This window comes from Gorilla gorilla, chromosome 14 (assembly GCF_029281585.2).
Source record: "Gorilla gorilla gorilla isolate KB3781 chromosome 14, NHGRI_mGorGor1-v2.1_pri, whole genome shotgun sequence".
Taxonomy (NCBI): Eukaryota; Metazoa; Chordata; class Mammalia; order Primates; family Hominidae; genus Gorilla; species Gorilla gorilla.
Genome location: NC_073238.2, coordinates 40,575,196 through 40,598,479, shown reverse-complemented (window position 1 = coordinate 40,598,479; position 23,284 = coordinate 40,575,196). Strand labels below are relative to the sequence as shown.

General features: G+C 39.3%; 1 protein-coding gene across 5 annotated transcripts in view; it reads right to left on the bottom strand.

The window, feature by feature from the left end:
• CDK8 (cyclin dependent kinase 8) overlaps positions 1-19,428 on the bottom strand; it is a 151,437-nt gene extending 132,009 nt beyond the window's left edge. For 2 of the 5 annotated variants that reach the window (XM_055359715.2, XM_055359716.2), the window contains exon 1: positions 18,515-19,172. In XM_055359715.2, coding sequence (XP_055215690.1) covers positions 18,515-18,642 — 128 coding nt within the window. In that variant the 5' untranslated portion in view covers positions 18,643-19,172. Of the gene's footprint in view, positions 1-18,514 lie in introns of all 5 variants that reach the window. The other 3 variants (XM_004054284.5, XM_019039939.4, XM_063697214.1) reach the window with 3 other exon arrangements.
• Between the last annotated feature and the right edge of the window lie 3,856 nt (positions 19,429-23,284).

The window sequence follows — 23,284 nt, the reverse complement described above, 5'->3', positions numbered from 1 at the left end:
CAGCAATGAAGACAGTGTAGTACCAGCTTAAGGACAGACATATTGAGAGACCAGAAAAATATCCTATATTTATGGCCAACTGATTTTTAACAAAGTATGCCCAAACAATTCAGAGGCTGGGACAACTGTATATCCATCACCAAAAGAAAGAAGTTCAACCCCTTAGAGACCTAAATCTAGGAGTTACAACTATAAAACTCTTAGGAAAAAACATAGAAGTTTTTGTGGCCTTGGGTTAAGCAATGTTTCTTTAACATATAATATCAAAAACACAGCCACAAAAGCAAAAATAGATACACTGGACTACACCAAAATTAAAAACTTTTGTGCTACAAACAATACCAACAAGAAAGTAAAAAGACAAGCCAAATACAGTCATGCACCATGTAATGATGTTTCACTTGTAGACGACAGCACATAGGGAGGTTGTCCCATAAGATTAAAATAGAGCTGAAAAATTCCTCTCATCTAGTGACACTGTAGCCATTGTAACTTCATAGTGCAAAGCATTACAGGCACATTTGTGGTGATGCTGGTGTGAAGAAACCTACTGCACTGCCCGTCATGTATAGCACATACAGTTATGTACAGTACATAATACTCGATAATAAATGACCATGTTACTGGTGTATGTATATGCTATACTATGGTTTTTATCATTAAGAGTGTACTTCTTTCTTCATCCCCAAGAGGTCAATAAAAAGTAAAAAGTGTACTCCAGTTTGACTTATTCTTTTTAAAATTAACTGTAAAACAGCCTCAGGCAGGTCCTTCAGGAGGTATTCCACATCAAGGCATTATCATCATCGGAGATGACAGCTCCATGTGTGCACTACCCCTGCAGACCTTCCAGTGGGACAAGATGTGGAAGTGGAAGACAGTGATACTGATGATCCTGACCCTGTGTAGGCCTAGGCTAACATAACAAACACGTTTAAAAAGCAAAAAATAAAAACTTTTTTTTTCTTTTTCTTTAAAAAAAAAAAAAGAGTTTGGTCTTGAACTCCTGCCTCAAGCAATCCTCCCATCTCAGCCTCCCGAAGTGTTGGGATTACAGGTGTGACCCACTACGCCCAGCCAAAAACTTTTAAAAATAGAAAAAAGCTTACAGAATAAGGATATAAAGAAAATGTTTTTATACACCTATACAATGTTTGTGTTTTAAGCTAAGTTATTATACAAGAATCAGAAAGTTTTAAAAAACTGAAAAGTTTAAAGTACTCAATTACAGGAGGCTAAGGTTAATTTATTATTGAAGAAAAAAATTTAAATAAATTTAGGGTAGCCTAAGTGTACAATGTTTATAAAGTCTACAGTGGTGTAAAGCAATGAATGTCCTAGGCCTTCACATGCACTTAGCACTGACTCGCCCGGAGCAACTTCTAGACCTGTAAGTTCCATTCATGGTAAGTACCCTATACAGGTATACCATTTTTTATGTCTCTCTCTTAAAAAAAAAAAAAAAAGACAGGGTCTCACTCTGTCCCCCAGGCCCTCTACAGTGGCACAATTAGAGCTCACCACCGCCTCAAGCTCCTGGACTCAAGCAATCCTACCGCCTCGGTCTCCTGAGTAGCTGGGACTACAGGCAAATACCACCAAGCCCAGTTAATTTTTTAACTTTTTTGTACAGATGGGGTGTCAACTATACTGCCCAGGCTGGTCTCAAACTCCTATGTCCTCAAGCAGTCCTCCCACCTCAGACTCCCAAAATGCTGGAATTGCAACCATCAGTCACTGTACCCAGCTCATTTTTTACCTTTTATGACATATTTTTACTATACCTTTTCTATATTAAAATGTGTTTAGATACACAAATACTAACCACTGTGTTACAAGTGCCTATAATAGTCCATACAATAACATACTGTATAGGCTTGTAGACTAAGCAATAGGCTACACCATATAGCCTAGGTGTGTTGTAGGCTATACCATCTAGGTGTCTGAGTATGCTCTATGATGTTCACACAATCATAAAGTTGCCTAATGCTGCATTTCTCAGAAAGTATCCCTGTCATTAAGCAACACACAACTGTATTTGCAAATCATATATCTGATAAGGGTTCAGTATCCAGAATATACAAAGAACTCCTACAACTCACTACTAAAAAGACAACCTAATTTTAAAAAGCAAAGCATTTGAATATATTTTCCCACAAAGATACATAAATGGTCGATAAGCACATAAAAAGATACTCAACATCATTAGTTATTAGGGAAATACAAATCAAAACCACAATAAGATACCATTTAATACCCTTAAGGATGCCTATTATCAAAAAGGCAGAAAACAAGTGTTGGCAAGAACGTGGAGAAATTGCAACCCTGGTGCACTGCTGGTGGGAACGCAAAATGGTGTAGCAGCTGTGGAAAACAGTTTGGAGGCTACTCAAAAAGTTAAACATGAGCCGGTAATTCCACTCTTGGTTATAATGAATACCTAGGAATTGAAAGCAGAGACTCAGATAGTTGTATATCCATGTTCATAGCAGCATTATTCATAACAACCAAAAAGTAGAAAGAACCCAAATATTCACCAGCCCATGAATGAACAAAATGTGACACATGCTACAACATGGATGAGCCTTGAAAACGTTTCATTAAGTGAAGGAAGTCAGTCACAAAAGAGCACATATTGTATGATTTCATCATTTATATGAAATGTCCAAAACAGGCAAATGCAGGGACAGAAAGGAGATTCCTGGTTGTCTAGGACTGAGGATTAGAGGAAACAAGGAGTGATTGCTAATGGGTACGGGGTTTCTTTTAGAGGGACCAAAAATATTCTAAAATCAGATTGCGGTAATAGCTGCACAACCCTGTGAATATATCAAAAAGCACTAAACTGTGTGTGTGTGTGTGTGTGTGTGTGTGTGTGTGTGTGTGTGTGTGTATTTTTTTTTTTTTTTGAGACAGAGTTTCGCTCTTGTTGCCCAGGCTGGAGTGCAATGGCGTGATCTTGGCTCACTGCAACCTCCGCCTCCTGGGTTCAAATGATTCTCCTGCCTCAGCCTCTTGAGTAGCTAGGATTACAGGCACGCGCCACCACACCCAGCTAATTTTCGTATTTTTAGTAGAGATAGGGTTTCACATGTTGGTTAGGCTGGTCTCAAACTCCTGACCTCAGGTGATCTACCTGCCTCGGCCTCCCAAAGTGCTGGGATTACAAGAGTGAGCCACCACACCTAGCTAAACTGTATATTTTAAATAGGTGAATTGTATGGTATATGAATTATATCTCAATAAAGCCATATTAAAAAAAACTTTATGAACCACAAATGTATATAACTTTTTGGAAGGTATTACTAATATTTTTCCACGAAGACAACTGGGATTTAATATCCCTACTTTGTACACTGCAACTAAATCAAAATTACTTCTTAAACACTTAACTATCAAGTTCTTCTGCTCTAAAAAATAAATAAATAAATAAATAATAAGTAACTAGTAGCAAATGCTATCTTCTATTCTAAAACTTTTCAAGAATATAGTACAGAATTTTACTAAGAAAAAAACCTAATTGCACTACATTCTCATTTGAAAACCACCAAGCACATTTTAAATTCAGTGAGTCCAGTTACTCAAAGTGCAATAGAAATACAGAAAAGACACTACATGATCAAAGTCAAAGCAAGATTGTTTTAAAGTGACATGTACTCAGTATTTTTTGCTTGCATTGAAATTTTCATGTATTTAGGAACATCAGACTGAATCACCTTTTAGAATAGAATGATCCCATAAAAAAAAAAATCTAAAGAGAAATAGATCAAGTAAGAGAGGTATGTGCTACTTTGATCGATTTCCTTAAGTTTTTTACTTACTTCCGAATTTAGCTTATGCCACAAACTTAAAGGGGATCTGCAGAGGTCAGCTAGTCTTGGCTACAACACTGACAATACCGACTTTCAGCTCCAGGATATCTGGTTTAAATTCTCAAGCACAGCTGGACTCATTTGTACTAAAATAGGTTTTTAGATAAAAAGATAAAAATATATGTGTATTTCAGCTTCCTATCTATAAGGAGTACTTTCCAAAGTCTATTAAGAAGTCATTGTATCCATAATATCAAGAATTATGTTTAGCAGTACTTAAAAGTTTCTTCAGAATTAACAAAATACATCAGAGCTGTCTTACAATCACCTGGCTGCTTACCTAACATGAATGAGTACTTCTGTTAAACATGAAGTCAAGCAATTCTACTGGCAACAGAAAGGGCTCCAGCCTCTCATTCTATGGAGGCAAGTCCATAAGTGAACGCAACTGAGAAAGGCAACAATAAACAATGTCAAAGCCAACATCAGTATGAAACAGAAAAAGCAAGCCAAAAAGTGAGGAGAAAGGAAAAAAAATCAGGAGAAGGAATGTCAGTGCTGGGTAGGAAATGAGAGGATGACCAAGGCCAACCAACAAGAAATGGAAAGAAAGATGATCTAAGCAAGAGTAAGAGAACTACAGGTCAGTGCTAAATGAACTGCATGGAGGTAGAATACCAAGGGCATCAATCATTTGTCACAAATTGTAGCAACATTATCAAGTTGGAATACAGAAATCTGATGAAAGTAAACATAAGATGTAAAAAATAAATGAAATAACTGTAATTTTAAATACCTATATGGCTCTCGAGTTTTTTTTAATCCCCACCAGTAATCTAAAATACACAGGATTAGCTAAGTATGGTGGCATAGTCCTATAGCCTGTGCCTGTAGTCCTAGCTACTCAGGAGGCTGAGGCAGGAGGAACACTTGAGCTCAGGAGTTCTAGACCAGCCTGGGCAACATGGCAAAACTACATCTCTACAAAAAATACAATAATTAGCCAGATGTGGTGACACATGCCTGTAATCCCAGCCATTCAGGAGGCTGAGGTGGGAGAATGGGTTAAGCCCAAGAGTTCAAGGCTGCAGTGAGCCATGACTGCACTACTGCACTCCAGCCTGGGTAACAGAACAAGACCTTGTCTCAAAATAAAATAACATACACAGGACTGTGTGTGTGTGTGTGTGTGTGTGTGTGTGTGTGTGTTTGTGTGTGTGTGTTGGGGGAGGGGGGAGCAAAACTTTCAAAAAAATAATCTCAACAATTCTGACTTTACAATGTATTTAACCCCATGATTCAAACATGTCATTACCATATTTACTCCCATTTCTTCTTTCCAAAAAGTTTTGTTTTTGGAGTTTTGATGTGAGTGTAATTGGTGCAACATTTTTAGAGGACAAAGATTAGACCTCAAAAGAGTCTGGCCCAGGCCTGGGAAGAGATATTCCTAGGAAACTGACCTGCTTGCAGTGATGTGCTAGGGTTGTTACCAATTACTTGTACTTGAGCATGGTGATCAGAGTTTCTAGAACCATTGAAGGAAGCCAGGAGGGATAAAACTCCCTGTGGATTTAGCAAACGGAGCTTCTCTTGCTTGATGGAAACCTCACTTTCTGCCAGTGTATCATCCATGGCAAATGTCTCCATGGAGAACTTTGGAAGCCTGGGAAGTTCTACCTCCATCTGACAGCATGTTGTATACAAAGACAGATGCAAAGGACATTTATTGCAGTTCTGTTTCAATGAAAACAACCTAAATGTCCTTGCACTGGACCAGTATATTATACACATAAAACAAAACGATGAACTGATAAAATGAATTGAGTTACAGGTGCTGATACAGATCTCCAAAACATATGAACTGAAAAAAGCAAAGCACAGAATAACACATATTTAAATTTTTTTCCATGGTCATGCATTATCTGCTCAAAAAGAATAAAGTACTAAAGTAAATTTTGAAGTCTACCCATACATATATTTGCTTCTATATGCAGATACACAAGGAGCCACTGGTAATAATTATCCCTAAAAAGTGGAAGCTCAATCTGAGGTAAAAGGGGGACTTAGATTTTCCTGGGTACTCTTATGTACAATTTAAATGTTTTATCATGAGACTGTATTAATTTCATAGTCCCATCTTATTTCATGAAATATAGTTGTTGAAAGTATATGACCTTTGACCTGAAATTCTACTTCAAGGACTTCATATGACATTGGAGAACTGCACGCATATTTACTGACATCCCTTGCTAACTGCAATGGCTGTAATTTGGAGATTACTTCAACATCTATCCCTAAAAAACTGGTTGACTACATATTTATTAATATATGCATACGTATCATCTGATACTCAGCAATAATTAAAAATGCTGATTTAGAGCTACATTTACCAACATGGAAAGATGCATAATATTTTTGAATGAAAAAATGTAAGATCATAGATGTTATTAATGTATACATATATTCAGAGTCATCTGGAAAGACAAGGAAAATATTGTCTCCTAATTGTAGAGTTAGGGTTTTAAGAATACATTTCTGGACTATTTGAATTCATCACAATGAAGAGTCATTATTTTTATAATCAGAAAAAGAAAAAGCCATTTTCTTTTTTTTTTAAAAATGAGAAATATCCTGAATAGCATGGAGTAAAAAATAAATAAATGGCATCTACAGGTTTCACTTCAGTAACACAGCCAGCAGAGAACCAGGAATGGCAGTGAAGTTTTCATTGCTTTGCTCTGAATAAGGCTAACCATCAAAGTACCAAAAACGCTGAATAAAACCTACAAAGTGTGTTATGACTTAAGCTTTGGTGTCCAAAAATCTTTAGCTGAAGTTTTATTTCGTTTATTTTATTTAACCCAGACACTTCTTTATCTCCCTTGCCCTCTGAGCCACATGTGACACTTCCTATCTCTGACTCCTGGAAAGACTCTCTTCCTGGCTGTTATTCTACCTACAAGGTCCTAGTATTTCTCCAAGGTGCCCTGTACAGCCAGTAAGCTGTACACTCCACGGTTCCTGTTATACAATATGGCAACCTTGGGTTTTCTCCTTTCTAGACTCAATTTTTGGTCTCCTAGGTAGACATCTCTTTCTTCGCACTTTATACAAGGCCCTTGTCTTGCTCTATACGCTCTCCCTAGGCAATTTCATCACCACTCAAAGCTACCACTTTAAGTACTTTAAGTACATAGTCTAACTCTAGCCAGACTCCTCTCTTGAACATTAAATTTACATATCTGCCTAATGCACGTTTCTTCTCAGATGTTTAACAGGTACCTGAAATTCAACATATCAAAGCTCAATCATCATCTTCCACCTCAAGCTTGCTCCTCTTTCTGTTTTGGCTATGTGAATGGCAATATCCAGCTGCCCAAGCCAGAAACCTGGGCATCATCCTTGGTTCTCACTTGTTCATCTATCATATCCAATAAATCAACAAGTCCTATCAATTCTCCCTCCTCATCCCCTCTCTCACTTCCCTAATTCAAGTCACTAGCATCTCTCACCTGGATTACTATTACATTCTCCTAACCACAGCTTCCTATGGCCATTCTGATCGTGTTACCAAGCAATCTTTTTAAATGAGAAATCGGAACTTATTACTATCTGCTTAAAACCCTAAGCATGGTTCCCACTGACTTCGGAAAAAAGTACAAAGTCCATGACTTGATTTACAACAATCTGCTTACTTCCCCAATTTGATTATTTATACCTCTCCCTCCACCCCTCCAAGATCTGGCACGGAAATTCTTTCAATTGTCTCACCGTACATACCATCTTTCCTTCATGTCTTTGTGCATGCTACTCAGTGGCAGCTGCAAAGGATAGCTTCCCCCCATAATACACTAGCTCCCAAAATTACCTCAAATAAACAATTTCAGTTGCAACTTGCTTACTACACATTACTGCACTGCCTCTTCATCTAGACAGCACCTTCTTCCTTATAAAGTAATTCTGGAGCCACGAGTGATATTACCTCTCTCACCTGCGCTATAACTCCTCAAGCCCCCACTAACTCTTATTTATTGCCCATTCACAATTTCTAATTATCTTTCAAGTCACAAGTGAAATATACTTGAGCTCCCCAAGGGCAGATTAGGTACTTCCATGGCAACCTACAATTTTCCCTACTGCAGCCCTTATCCTACTATATTACAATTGTTTACCTGCCTATGCCCCTCAAAAGTCGTAAGTTCCCTAAAGAGTTATTAGACCATGGGCTGTTCACTGCTGAATCACCTACATCTGGCACAGGACCTAGCATAGTTGGTGGGAATGTAAACTAGTACAGCCACTATAAAAAACAGTACGAAGATTTCTCAAAAAACTAAAAATAGAATTACCATTCAATCCAGCAATCAAAGAGATACTGGGTATCTCTACCCCAAGGAAAAGAAATCATATATCAAGGGGATACCTACACTCGCATGTTTATGGCAACACTATTTACAACAGCAAAGGTATGGCATCAATCTAAGTGTCCATCAGCAGATTAATGGATAAAGAAAATGTGGCATATATTCACAATGGAATACTATTCAGCCACAAAAAAGAAGGAAATCATATCATTTGCAGCAACATGAACGGAACTTGAGATCCTTATGTTAAGTGAAATAAGCCAGGCACAAAAAGACAAATACCATATGTTCTCATTCATACATGGGAGCTACAAAAAAATGAACACAAGGATGTAGACAGTGAAAAATAGATAAAGCGGACTAGGAAGGGTGAGTGGGGAGGGAGGAGAGGAGGAGAAGTGAGTTAAAGGGTGCAGATATAGATTAATGTAATAGAAATAAATTCAATGTTTGATAGTAGAGTAGGAGTACTAAACAAAAATGCACTGCAGTCTGGTGATGAACTTCCTAAGTACCCTGACTTCACCACTATGCATATATACATCTAACAAAATTTCCCGTGTGCCCCATAAATTTGTACAAGAACCAATCATATAAGAGACATTCAGTAAATAGTTACCAAATAAATTATAAGCACACAAATTTACAAAAAGAACTGCAGCTACTGGGAGGGGTGACGTGCTAGTCCCACCCACTTGGGAGGCTAAGGTGGGAGGATCAGTTGAGCCCAGGAATTCAAGGCTGAAGTGAGCCATGATCGCACCACAGCACTCCAGCCCAGGGAACAGAGTGAGACCCTGTCTCAATAAAATTAATTAATTAATTAATTTTAAGAAAAAAAAGAATGGCAGCTAAAGGCAAATCATAATGAAATACCAAATATTTAAATAATTTAATTTTACACTTTAAAAAATCAACATTAAGTCAGCATTAAAAAATAAATTACAAGTATGTCTTGCTTTCTGTCTGACATTTTCTTGGAAATTAGGTATAAACTTAATTTTTGCAAAGAAAGTCACAAAATAAAACATTAGGAGACTCATTTACTTAAAGGGAGTCTTGGCTGGGAGCGGTGGCTCATGCCAATAATCCCAGCACTTTGGGAGGCCCAGGTGGGTGGATCACGAGGTCAGGAGATCAAGACCATCCTGGCTAACACGATGAAACCCCGTCTCTACTAAAAATACAAAAAAATTAGCCGGGCATAGTGGTGGGCGCCTGTAGTCCCAGCTACTCGGGAGGCTGAGGCAGGAGAATGGCGTGAACCCAGGAGACGGAGCTAGCAGTGAGCCGAGATCGTGCCACTGCACTCCAGGCTGGGTGACATAGCAAGACTCCGTCTCGAAAAAAAAAAAAAAAAACGGAGTCTTTTAGCCGGGCGCGGTGGCTCACGCCTGTAATCCCAGCACTTTGGGAGGCAGAGGCAGGCGGATCACCTAAGGTCAGAAGTTTGTGGCCAGCCTGACCAACATGGTGAAACCCCGTCTCTACTAAAAATACAAAATCTGCCGGGCTGGTGGCACATGCCTGTAATCTCAGCTACTCGGCAGGCTGAGGCAGGAGAATCTCTTGAACCAAGGAGGCGGAGGTTACAGTGAGCCAAGATCGTGCCATCGCACCCCAGCGTGGGCAACAAGAGCAAAACTCTGGCTCAAAAAAAAAGGTAATATCTACTCCCGGCCCGGCGCAGTGGCTCACGCCTGTAATCCCAGCACTTTGGGAGGCTGAGGCAGGTGGATCACGAGGTCAGGAGATCGAGACCATCTTGGCTAACACGGTGAAACCTGTCTCTACTAAAAATATAAAAAATTAGCCGGGTGTGGTGGCGGGCGCCTGTAGTCCCAGCTACTCGGGAGGCTGAGGCAGGAGAATGGCGTGAACCCGGTAAGCGGAGCTAGCAGTGAGCGGAGATCGCGCCATTGCACTCCAGCCTGGGCAACAGAGCGAGACTCTGTCTCAAAAAAAAACCAAAAAACAAAAAAAACCTACTCCTTCTTTCCTCAAAAATATGACTTGTTTAATATAAACTACATTAGCACGACTTGACAAGTTTTCTTTTTATTCAATCCCTTTAGTTCTCTAAACAACCTATAGATTCAAATGTCTAGAAACACCCAGAGTAGGCCCTTCATCATGATGTAAAAATTCCTCTCTGTAGGATGATTATTTGTTAGAATTCATGGATTACAATAAAGTTATAGACTTTAAAGAACTTGTCTAGCGAGATGAGTAACTGAGTTACCTTGAATAGAAGTTAGTCTAAATAATTTTTTACTCATGTAACAAAAGGTAAATTTCAAATAAAACGATCATGCTATACAGACCAGTGATTTTAGGCAAAATTAAATGCCAACTGTGATTCAGAAACTAATTACGTTTTCCCTAATTTTAGAAAAACAGATTTGATCCACATTTTAAAGGGTTTATTTTCAAAGTATATTTCAAAAAAATATTATTTCTAGTGGCTCAATTTTCAAATACCTTGGCCTTCCATTTCGATTCAGCCAACTACCGAGCTTGCTCTTGTCTTTGGATTGATTTTGGTATTGTTCAGTGCCATTCTGGGTAAAAATATAGGAAACCCATCAAATTTTGCTTCTCCTGGTATTTTCACAGGTATTACTTTTCTACTCTTCCCGTAATATGCCTCAAGCTTTTAATGTTAGCAAGTTTAGAAAAAAGATTTTCAAACATGAATTGCAGATACACACACACACATACACAAAAGTACAAAATACCTGTCAAAATTTGGCAATATGCCAAGAGCTGGGGAGAACACAATCATTGCCCTAGAGGAAATCTATAATTTTAACCCATAAACATTCACCTGAAAGACCCAAAGGACACATAAGCATTAACCACATATACACTGAAGTAGTTACATAATATATCAGTGAATGACTAACTATGTTTTGCAGAGTGACGGGTAAAGTGGGACTTATTGGAGTTGTATGTTAAGATACGTAGTTAGGATTTTTTTCTGAGGCTGTCAGTACATTTCAACTGAGAAAAAAAGATTTCCAGCACAAGGTGCTGCCTGAGAAAAAAAAAATTCCAGCACAAGGTGCTGCCTGAGGAAAAGGTCAGAGTGGTCTAAGTTGATGGAGGAGAGCAGCTGTATGAATCTCTGTTTCAGAATTACTGCAACAGATTATGGTGTGAGCACTGTCCTGGAATAAAATAGACTAGTCAGGTCTTGTACACAAAGGACAAAGAACTTGGTCCTAAACCAAAGTCAATGTAAAGTCACTCAAAATTGGTTCTCAGCTGCTTTGGATATGATCCAGAAATTCCACTCCCAGGTATATACTGAAAACATACGTCCACCTAACAAGTCACACATAATTGCTTATCGAAGCATTATTCATTTTAGCCAAAAAGTGGAAACAACCCAAATGCCCAACTGATGAATATATAAACAAAATGTGGTATATCTATACAATGCAATATGATCCAGCCATAGAAAGGTATGAAGTACTGATACATGTACTACATGGATGAACCTTGAAAACATTACATTAAATAAAGAAACACAAACACAAAAGGCCACATGTTGAATTAGTCCATTTATATGAAATGTCCAGAACAGGCAAATCCACTGAGACAGAAAGTAGATTAGTGCTTGTCAATGGCTGGGGAGAGAGGGGAATGGGACTGACTGCTTAATGGGTTTCTTTTTGGGGTCATGAAAATGTCCTAGGATTAGACAGTGATGGTGGTTGCACAGCCTCGTCGATCTATTAAAAACCACTATACTGATCACATACTTTTAAAAGGGCGAATTTTATGGTATGTAACTTATCTCTCAATTTTTAAAAAGGAGCTCTCAGCATTTTTTCTGCTACAATACACCTGAAGAACATAACACAACTCCATCAGTAAAGGCAGCTTACTACAGCAAGGACTGGTTTTGGGACTTTGACAATAACTATATTAAAGAAAATTCAGAAGCATGATACCAAGAGTCTTTAAGTACTAAGGTCAAAACAACAGGTAAAAGCCACCTTTTAGCGACATCAAGAGCTGCCTTGAGGTGACAAAAGATTGCTAAAGAGAAAAGATAATTTCTAAGTAACATGACCAAGGCTACGTAATCTGGTGTGAAGGAAAAAATTCACAAAATGTTCTGAAGGAGGAAAGGATAGTAGGAGTTTTATTTTCTAGCAGCAGCTAAGAACAGAAAAAGAGTCAAGAGACAATGAGGATTGGATTCAATAGTGAAAGGCACTACAAGAAAGAACACCAGTCACAGGGAATCAAATGTATTTATCAACACTGATTTGCCATACACAGTTCCCATGCAACAAATGAATCACATTTGAAATGTTTATAAATCAGAATTAGAACACATTTGCCCAGAGAATTAATTGTCAAAGTAGTTAAGTTTGCAAATGGCCTATAATAATTATAATTTTTCATTATATCTGTTTTCCTAGCTGAAATTCAGCATGCCAGAAGCCCTGTCCCTACCTTTCATCTTTCCACACATCAGAGCCCCAACAAGAGAAATTCCATTACTTCCTAAACTCTAAGTAGCAAAAGAACTTCTTTCCCCTTCCAATTTGTTACCATCCATCACCTCAGCAGCATACGAAATTCTGACTCCTTACTCCTCATGGAGGTGAGGCCAAAGCAGAATCATTTGCCAACCAGAGCCCCAGGCAAAACAGAGTTCTGCCATGGCAGTTTTACACATGAGAGAGTCTTAAATCAGACCCCTGGATTTCAGAGGCTGCTTTTCTTGAATGGCCAATGTTCTCATGATTGAAAACTGACACACACACAATTATGGTGTTCGGTGCAAACGCTGATAAATTTATCTCCACTGTTAAATAATGAGTACCTCACCATGTCCAAAGGGTACAATGGAACATTTGTAGTGCATATATATACTACTACACGTACAGCAAGAGCTCAAAAAATGCTGGCCAGGGAAAACAAGGGGAAAAGAAAGGCATGGCAAGGAAAAATTAAAACCCACAAAATTTGCTGGGGTCTGCAGAAAATACAATTTAAAAAAAAATCCCTTTGTCCTATTCCTGTTGGAATGTCTTTTCTGATGAGACCTTCCCTGTCTTCTATGATCCAAATCAAATACTGTAAACTTTGAAGCTTTTCCTAAAAACCTTAACCAGTTGGGGACTTCCTTCTCTGTGTTGCCATATACCTTGCATTAATTATTATAGTGCTTATTGAATTGCAACATTTACATGTTTGTTTCCCCAGTAGTTATCTCCCCAAATAATGGAATACTTCATTCGTCTTTGCATTCCCAATACCTTGGACAGTGCTTGGCACATAGAAGGGTCCAATAAATACCTGTTGAATGAATGAGTAATTGACTTCTTCAAATGTTCAAAGACACAGTAAAAGTAATAACTCACATGAACAAATCCCAAATGAATTGATTTTCCAGTATTGCTACTAAAAGAAATGAAATTTAAGCATGAAATCTCAACGTGGCCTAAATAGCGGATCTGAATGCACTGATATCTAAGGTAAGTAACTTCAACCACATGGAAATAAGAAGTACACAGCAAATACAGTCATCCCTCAGTATCCACAAGGGGTGCGTTCCAGGACCGCCCCCCAAAATCCACAGATGCTCAAGTTTCTAATATAAAATGGTGTCCTATTTGCATATAACCTACGCATATCCTCCCACACACTTTAAATCATCTCTAGATTACTTATAATACCTAATAAAACGTAAATGCTATGTAAACAGTTGTTATACTCTATTTTTTAAGGAAATAATGACAAGAAAAAAAATCTGTACATGCTCAGTAGAGATGCAACTATCCTTCCCCACTACCCCCTCGAAAATTTTTGAACCACAGTTGCTTGAATCTACAGATGCAGGACCTGCAGACACAGGGGACTAACTGTCCCCTTCTGTCACATTTTTAGAAGGTTATTGTATACATGACTATTCCAGTGATAGAAATTACATATTGTATTTGGCATTTCTGACATCTAAAGAAATATTTAAATCAAAATGAACTTAGATACAGCATTCAGCCATATTCAGAAGGGGAAAAAGGTAACGGGATGCTCCAATGCAGGCTGAATCAGAAGAGTTCCTTTGTGCTGCCCACCAACTGAATGGTTCAAGGGAGTGGGAACAGGCACTAGCCCATAAATCCTCAATATCTTAAGAGATAAATACAGAGGAATGGCAAGGTAGCGTAAGACATGTTGGGTTAAGTAACTGATAGGTCTTTGGGAGTTACCAAGCTTTTTGGCAGTTGATGAGAACCAACGTTAAAGCATGAGACTAAAAAATATGGAAATGCACCATCATCTAAAGTAAAATTTTTTAGTGGTTGTTTGCCTAATCTTGCAAAAAATATTACATTTTATGTTCATAATTTTTACTTCCTCAAATCATAATACTAGAAAAGACCCTAAAAATTATCTGCTGAAACCCCCCTACTAAGAGCTATAAGGGCAAATGACTCGCCCAAGGTCATACTGCTATCAGAAGCACAGTCTGAATTCAAATTCAGGTTTCCAGGATCGCTCATCTAGAGTTCTTTCCACTAGATGAAGTGCTTCCATATGGCTTTCATTAGTTTAGTCCTACACACACACACACACACACACACCCCTCTAGATACACAAGTATGTTTGTGTATATACATACAGACACACCCATATATCTACATAAACAGTTTTATAGCACTTGAAAAAAAGGGTGCTTCAGTAATATACCCAGGAAGTACACCAGTTTATTGAAGCAAATATTAATAGTTCTACAAGGTATTTATGTTTTTGAAAAACCCACTAGAAATCAAACTCCACAACTATTTTTTTACTTATTCAATATATTAATTATATGAAGCATAATGGTTAAGAGCATGGGCTCTGGAGTGAAAAACCTGAGCCTAATCCTCTAATCTTAGCTGACATTTAATTAGCTGTGTACTCATGGGTAAATTTGCTTAACCTTTCTAAGCCTCAGTTTCCTCAACTGGAAAACTGAAAAATAACAGAATTGACTTGATATACTTCTTGTGAGGACTAACTAGATGATGAATGTAAAGTGCTTTGCCCAGGACCTGAAACTTAATTACTCAGTAATTTAGCTATTATTGCCAGTATCACTGCCTACTTACTAATCTCTGGGCTCTCAACAAATGTGCCCCAAAGAAAGTTGGCAGTATCTGTCTCTCTCTCTCTCTCTCTCTCTCACACATGCACACACACACAAACACACACTCATTCCTCACTCATAATTATCTATTCTTTGGAACATAGATTATAACAGATTAAAAACCCTGCTAAGAAAATGCCTTTTGTTTTTCTTTTTTGCAGAAAAACCTCTTATCCCAAATTGATATTTTAAATTATCCAAACATTCAGTGCAAATATTGAAGTCTAGAATTTAAAAACACAAATTGTTTTCTGTCTTCTAACGCTTTCTTACTCTTTAAAACAAAATTAGTTTGGTTGCCTAAACTGCAAAGAGGAGATACAATCAACTCAGAAAGAAAATGAACCCCCCTGCTTCCCACTGAGTACCCTTTAAGTGTTCAGACACAAAGGACACTATCTCATTTATGGTGACATGAGTGAGAACAAATTAATCCCAAGATTTATTGTGCATTTCTTTAAACTCTATTATAATCTGAAATTAACAAAGTTATAAAAGGTCCCTTTTCCCTACTATGCAATCATGCCTCAAGTAAGTCAAAGAAATGAATCTTTGAAGCTACTTTATTTCCTAAAACTTAATAATTTAAGCAGCTAACTTCTCTGGTCTAAATTATTTTACCAATTATTCATGTTCTATGCTCACTGGGCAACTGAAAGGATACAACGTTTACATACATTCATTTCAATAGTCAAATATGTCTAAACCAAGCTTATTTGCGTTACTTCTTTTTATAGAAAATCTCAGGTTCTCCTTAAAGGTGTTACCGTCTGAGTTCCTAGAGAACAAATCTCAGCTGCAGAATATATAATGTAATTTGAAAGTAAATCAATACTAGAAACAAATTATTTGATCATCATCTTATTATGAAAGATTAAACAGCCACAAATTTTATTTTACCAGGACTAAAATGCATTAAATTACATTTCACTGACATAAGATCAAAAGAACCTCATAAATACTATCCGATATTTTACCAGAGTGAGGTTACAAAAGAGAAGTCAAACCGAAAAAAATCCCTGTAATTTTAAAACTCTCTAAAACTATCTCTAAAAGATAGTAATTTTAAAACTCTCTTGACATTTGATCCATTAAAAATAGAAGTTCATCACATAAAGAGAATCATTAAAGACTGATGGAAAACAAACTCCAAGGATTACAAATAATAAGTTCTTTTTTCCAAAATGCAATGTTATTTTTCAGCTGTCACAGATGACTAAGAATGTCCATACATTATACCTTCAACTATCTTTAAATTCAAAGATATTGAAATTATTCTTTCAAATTATTCTTAACGGCCTAAATTAAAACCTGACCATAGAGATATAAAATGTGCTTAAGTACCTCCTGCCAATACACAGTATTAGTTTTCTAATAAAATGTACAACGTTAAAACAAATATGCATATTTTATTAGCTTAAATTGGTAATTTATGAAAATAGAACCGGCTTCTCTCACACAGATTAAAAATAATGCAAAGGCGCTAGAATTTTATATAACATGTCAGTTTGGTCAAATGTACTGTAATGTCTAATCTCATGGGATTGGGGATTTTATGAATATGCCCAAAATTACATAATACTGGGGGAAGGGGAGATGGTTTAAAGCTTTTCAGAAATATTGCATGGTAAGTTAACAAACATAATTTTAAAAATATATGTCATTACAGAGTAAAACTTCAACAATAAGTCTAATTAGACAACAGTCAGCAATATCTCCAGACGCTGATTTCTCCAGTGTCACCAGACTATCCATTCCGCTAAAAAGTACTTTTAAATACGTGCGGCGCCCAGAATATCAAGTTTTCAAATCCAAATCCCTACCTTCTGCCGATCTGTTCCACTTTACTGTTGCATAAAAGCACTAAAATACACATTCCAAATTAATTAGAACTCCTATCTTCCTCGTAGAGTCCATTGTAAATACTTTTAGAAAGACATTTCAGTAAATCTAAGAAAAATGTCCAATAAATATACACTTTCCTTTCCAACATCCAGAATACTAAAGTATTTATAAATATGCGCCCCCCTCCCCCACAGTAGGGAACTTCAGCTTTATGAATTTTTTTTTTCGTGCTAATGTAGTCTGAACATACTCTCCTACCTAATTGGAAATTTTAAGTGATTAAACATCATACAGCAGGTGACTAAACTGGGATGTTCAAGTAAAGCTACTTCGTTTCTAATAAAATCCAAGGATTATATAATAAGCTTTGACTTTTCAATAATTTTCTATTCTGTCAAAGGCAACAGAGACAACATCCATTTTACAAGAAAACATGGGAGTTAATAAAATATATTTTCCCCCCAACTAAGAATTGCCTTCTCTTTTGTCAATATTACAAGACATTCATCTACTGACAAAGAGAAAAAATGAACAATTCACTTGCCTGTTAAGAAACTAAATTGGAAGCATTACCAGTCATAGGTTTAATTAAGTTGTTACTAGGGAAGAATATTTAAAGCAAAGGGATTATTTAAAGTTCACTGCCAGCCGCTAAATTTGGGGGAAACCGCCTGAACGAGATAGTCCCTATGTCACTTGCCTTCTTCCCCACCACCCACCCTGCACCAAACCCCCATTGTTCTATGTAAAAATTCACAGCTAATAATATCTAAATAGCAATTGCAACATTTATGTTGCAGATGATCACTATGGGGAACTCTCTCCAGAACCATATTCACTCGCTGCCTTCCTTTCCTCAAATAAAATACAAATTTGATAAAAAATCGACCACAAACTGGTGTGGGAAAGGATCACAGCCTTCCTTCTAGACCGATGGATGACACTCCAGAGGCGGGTGAGGAAATCCCCAGAAGGTTACCATAATAAATCGACCAAGAAAAAAAAAAAAAACAGAAAACATTTAACCCGGCGTTTTAGAACGAATTTTTTCATGAATCAGCTTTGAAATCCTTGAAAAGTATACAGCCCACGGTGCAGAGGCTCATCTTGCCTCTTACCACCAGAGCAGAACACAGACGCGGCACGCAGGATTTCTCGTGGGTTTGGATCCCTCGTACACCACTTCCTCCCCAAACCTGGCTGGCGGTGCCAGAGGCCGGCGTCGAGGAAGTCAGAGCCCGGCACCCCGGCGGCCCGCTCTCCCTCCGGGCTACCTGCCTCGGCCTGCGGGAGCGCCGCCCAGCGCGGACACCGGCCCAGACACACACACTCACCCATCTTTCCTCTTGGCTTTGTAGACGTGACCATAAGTGCCTCGGCCAACTTTGCAGCCCTCGTATTCAAACAGGTCCTCGACCCGCTCCCGCTCGCTGCTCAGCTTCACTTTAAAGTCATAGTCCATTGTCACAGCCTCTAAGGCCGGAGAGCTGGGTCGGGGGGCCGGGGGGCAGGGGTAGGGACCGGGGAAGCAGGGGCAGCCGCAGCCCCCGGGAACCCGCCCGCTCTACGCCCGCCGGCCGCACCACCAGCCCGACTGATGCGGCAAGAGCAGGAGGAGGCCCCGCGAAAGCGCCAGGGACATCCAGGGGGACGGCGGGGCAGAGGCCGGCCGGGGGTGGAGGAACGGGGAGGATCCCCCGGCGAAGGAGAGCCGAGGGACGACGGCTGGGGGTGGGGAGCGGTGTCTCTGCCCTTGTCCCCGCGGGCTCCCTGGGCGCCGGCTCCGCCGCTCTCTCCGGCCGCGCGTTCTGCTCCTGCTGCGGCGGGAGCGGCGGGGCGGCCAGGCGGGCTCTCGTCCTCTCACACGCGCACTCACGCCTCACGCTCTCACACACACGCTCACACTCACTCACTCACTCTCCCATACACTCAAACAGAAAGGCAGCGCCGCACAACAGCCGGTACCTCCTCAAAGAGAGGAGGAGGGAGGGCACTCGCGGAACACGGCCGCGGCTGTCGCAAAAACGTCGCGAAGCCTCGGGCTGCCTCCGGGCCTCCCTCTAGCCTGCTCCCGCGGTGGCTGGCCGCCCCTGCTGGCGCTGGCACCCTGAGGACCGTGTGGAGGGAGCAGGGGAGCCACTGCCCAAAGCTGCCGCCAAATGCACCACGTGGAACCAGCCCCAGCGGTGGCCGGGCCCCAGACTACAATACCCAGAATGCACAGGCCGCCGCCGCTGCCGCCTCTTCTACGACTCCGCCCCACACGGTGGGAATATGGGAGCGTTGCATGATGGGACTCGTAGTCTAGGGTGAAATTCGTTTCAATCACTTGGGGAAAATTTATTTTTATTTTTACAGCGATCTAACTAGAGTCTGATTTCAGCCACAAACTTGATCAAAGAGGTGCACGTGGGAAGGAGAGTCGTTTGCATTAGAAACACATTTTGTGCCACTCTGAACTCCAGATTTTAAAGGCCACTATCATCGATAAAAGCCGGTATGATATTTGTAAACAGCTCGCGGGCCAGCAGTTGGGGTACTCTTGGTGTTCACAATCTGTTAAGGGCTGCACAATGATGTCAACATGCTGACATTACAAGCACCAATAAAAGTGAATCAATGACCAGTGTCCAAGCTACTCCTAAACATTGTTACTCTTGTGACAGATGACCATCCAAACCTTTCCTATCCATTTACAGGAAGTATTGAGTACAGTACAGCCTTCTGCGATACTACCTATAAGAACACCAGTTTCTAGCTATGATTACAGAAAGGATCTAAATCCATGGGAACTAGTTTGTTAATAATTTTAAGGTAGCAATATGTCCTGCTTCAGGAGTCCTGGTATCTTGATACTAATCTATCATTTTATCTTACCCCCCTTGTCTATTTTTAATTTTTGGCTTCCAATTGTTACCATTTCCACTAAAGCTCCCCACTTCCCAAAGGGAATATGAACTTTGCAGTTTTAATGTGAACTTTTTAACACTTTTTTTCCACCTTTCCTGTGGTATTTATCAAATTCCGTTTCATCTTTTATTTCTTCTCCCTTGCTAGATCCTAAGTTGTTATAGGAAGTCATATTTGCATCTTCTGTAAAACCTAGTGTCATGCCTTGTTAATGATGCACAGTAAACACTTGTTAAATTAATGAATGAATAAACATGTTTATCTCAAAAAGATCCATATACCAATGATGATGATGATGATATCATCTTGTGAAAAAGCCTCCAAAGGGCTTTCTCTTATATAATTTTCCTTGGAGAAAATTAGTGACTTCACCACTGTGTAAAATTAAATTGTTTTTACCTAGCATACTATATAAGTATTGAGTATTTTAGTATACTGGATTTGAATCCTGCATTGTCATTTACTAATGTGTTCTTGGAGCCTAGAATTTTTTCTTTGCAAAGTGCAAAGCACAAAACAAATGTAAGCTTTCATTAATGGCATATTATTTGTTTCCATTCAGTAATGAAAATTGGGTAACTCTCTAGCAGAACTGCTCATTTGCATCCTTAAAGAATTACATCATTTTCTGAATATGGATTTAAAAGATTCTTCCTTAGACAATGTATTTTGTATTTTTTGAGGGATGTGTCTTTTGTGCACATATTTACTCATGGATCTTGAGAAATCAAACTACCACACTGGAGGAAAAGTTGTGAAGAGGCATGGGACTCAGCTTGCCCCTACACTGTATCGGGTCCCCCTTCCCCACCTCCTGTACCAATTATACATGCTATTCTGGAACACTGAAGGTCTCAGACCTTTTTTGTTTGTCTTTTTGTGTTTTTATTTTGAGACAGGGTCTGGCTATGTCACCCAGGCTGGAGTGCAGTGATGCGATCACGGCTTACTACAACCTTGAACTCCTAGGCTCAAACAATTCTCCTCCCCAGCCTCCTGAGTAGCTGGGACTACAGGCGTGTGCCACTATACCCAGCTAAGTTTTTTTTTTTTTTTTTTTTTTTGAGAGACGGAGTCTCACTCTGTTGCCCAGGCTGGTCTTTAACTCCTGGGTTCAAGTGATCCTCCTGTCTCAACCTCCCAAAGTGCTGGGATTACAGGCATGAGCCACATACCTGGCCTCAGACTTTTAAAAATGTACTTTTATACACTGTTTTGGCTGGCTTCACTCTGGGTGAAGGTGAACTCTCCCTGAAGGAATTGAGTGTCCTCACTGTCAACTGAGTATCCTGAATGTCAGTCCTGACTGTCAGTCTTTTCCTGGAGCAGGAAAAGAAGCTAACCTTGGACTAGGGAAGAGCAAGATGTGCTTTTCTCTTTGAAGCCAGGGTGAGAGTTAGAGGCCTAGACGCTAGGTTGGAGGAATATGGTGGTAGGAGGTAAGCTGACCCTGTAAAATGGTATCAGGATGGGGAGCTGAGAAAGAGATAGCCACTAAGGGCCCCTTATAGGAGAGCATGGCTAATGCTAGGAAGAGCAGCATCTAATATTTAGTTTTAAGTGTCTCCTTTTGTGTGTTCTTAAGGTTCTTAAGGGCTAAGATGCTTCCTCATACCATCTCTGACCTTTACAGTCCTACCCATCCCCCAAGTGCTGAATTTGGTCATGAAGTCTTTCCCAATTCTTGCAACTAGATATGACCTTTCTTTATCATGAACCTCTACCCCAGCCCTGGCACCATTGCACTTTATTTGTAACTCATTATAGCTACCTTGTATTTTAATCATTTATTTTATGTGATTAAAAAAATCTGCCCCTTAATAAATTTAGTGACTGAGTTCCTGCCTTAATCATCTCTATATCCCCTACAGTTCCAAGCACATATTGTTTGCGTAATTATATTTCATTAGAATGTGTTTCATTGGATTGATTTCAATAAATGTTGAAATGGACATTATTAATAATAAAGGTGGAAGACAGTCATTGTAAAACATTTAGTATCTTGCCTCAGTCTTGCCTCTAAAAAGGGCTTTTTATAGCTGCAAAAGGACTGAGTGCTTCATGATATATTAATGTAAAAGCCCAAGTGGCTCTTCTCATAGTTAATCACTACAGTCTCTACAACTTTGACTTCCACTTTCTCACTCAGTATTAAGGCATGCTTTCAGTGGAAAGCATGTAACCTCTCATTCTACAGGTGGCACGTTCATCCCGCACATATTAACCATCTACATGTGAGCGCAGTGTTCGACTCAAGGAAGAACAAGTTAGATTAATCAATCCAAGAGCTTTTTTTTAATATTTCATTTTTTTCACTCTGTCTTTCTGGCCTGATTTTTAAAAAATTTTCAAAGAAACTATAGATGCAAAAAGTTTCCTTACTAACTCTGCAAGCATCCAGAATATAATTTAGACCTTAGAAATAACCAGAATATAAAAAATACTTTAAAAAATATCTTACTCTTCTCCCCTTCACCATGTGGGTGTCATTTGCCTTTGTGGACTCATTTCCTCCACACAACAGGAAATATGACCACCAATAGTTGCTGAATTTTACGTCAGACAATGGCTTTCATTAGCGAAGAATTGACTGTTTCTCAATTCTGGTTCTAAAAATCCCAAGAAGGGCTCTGGTATGGCTGAGTCAGGCCTGTCCTAGGCCAACTAAGTGTAGCCACAGGGACAGGACCATGCAAGAATATGATAGCTCCTTTATTAGGGGGCATGAGGGAGATGGGGGTAGGGAGCTCACAGGAGGAAGAATGCCCTAAGTATTATAAAGGAAATAAAACAGGACAATGTGATAGAAAGTGAGACCAGGAGGAAATTCCTTTAGATTGGTAGATGGTCAAGGTTTCTCTAAGGAGACAATGCTTAAGCAGAGACCTGAATGTTGAAAAACAAAATCTGCTGTGGATGAGGGAGCAGAGCAGTCCAGGCAGATTAAACAGACAGCAAGTGCAAAAGGCAAAGCTGGGAATGAAGGAACAGAAAGATGACAAGAATATAATGAGTGAGAGGCGAAATTGTGTGAGGTGAAGACAGAGAGGTAGACAGGGACCAGATTATATATGGCCTTTTTGACCATAGTAAGGCGTTTGGGTTTTATTTTCCGGCAACCTTTCAGAAGGTTATAAGGAGGGGAGTGACCAGATGTGATTTATGCTTTAAAAAGAATATCCTGGTGCTATGTG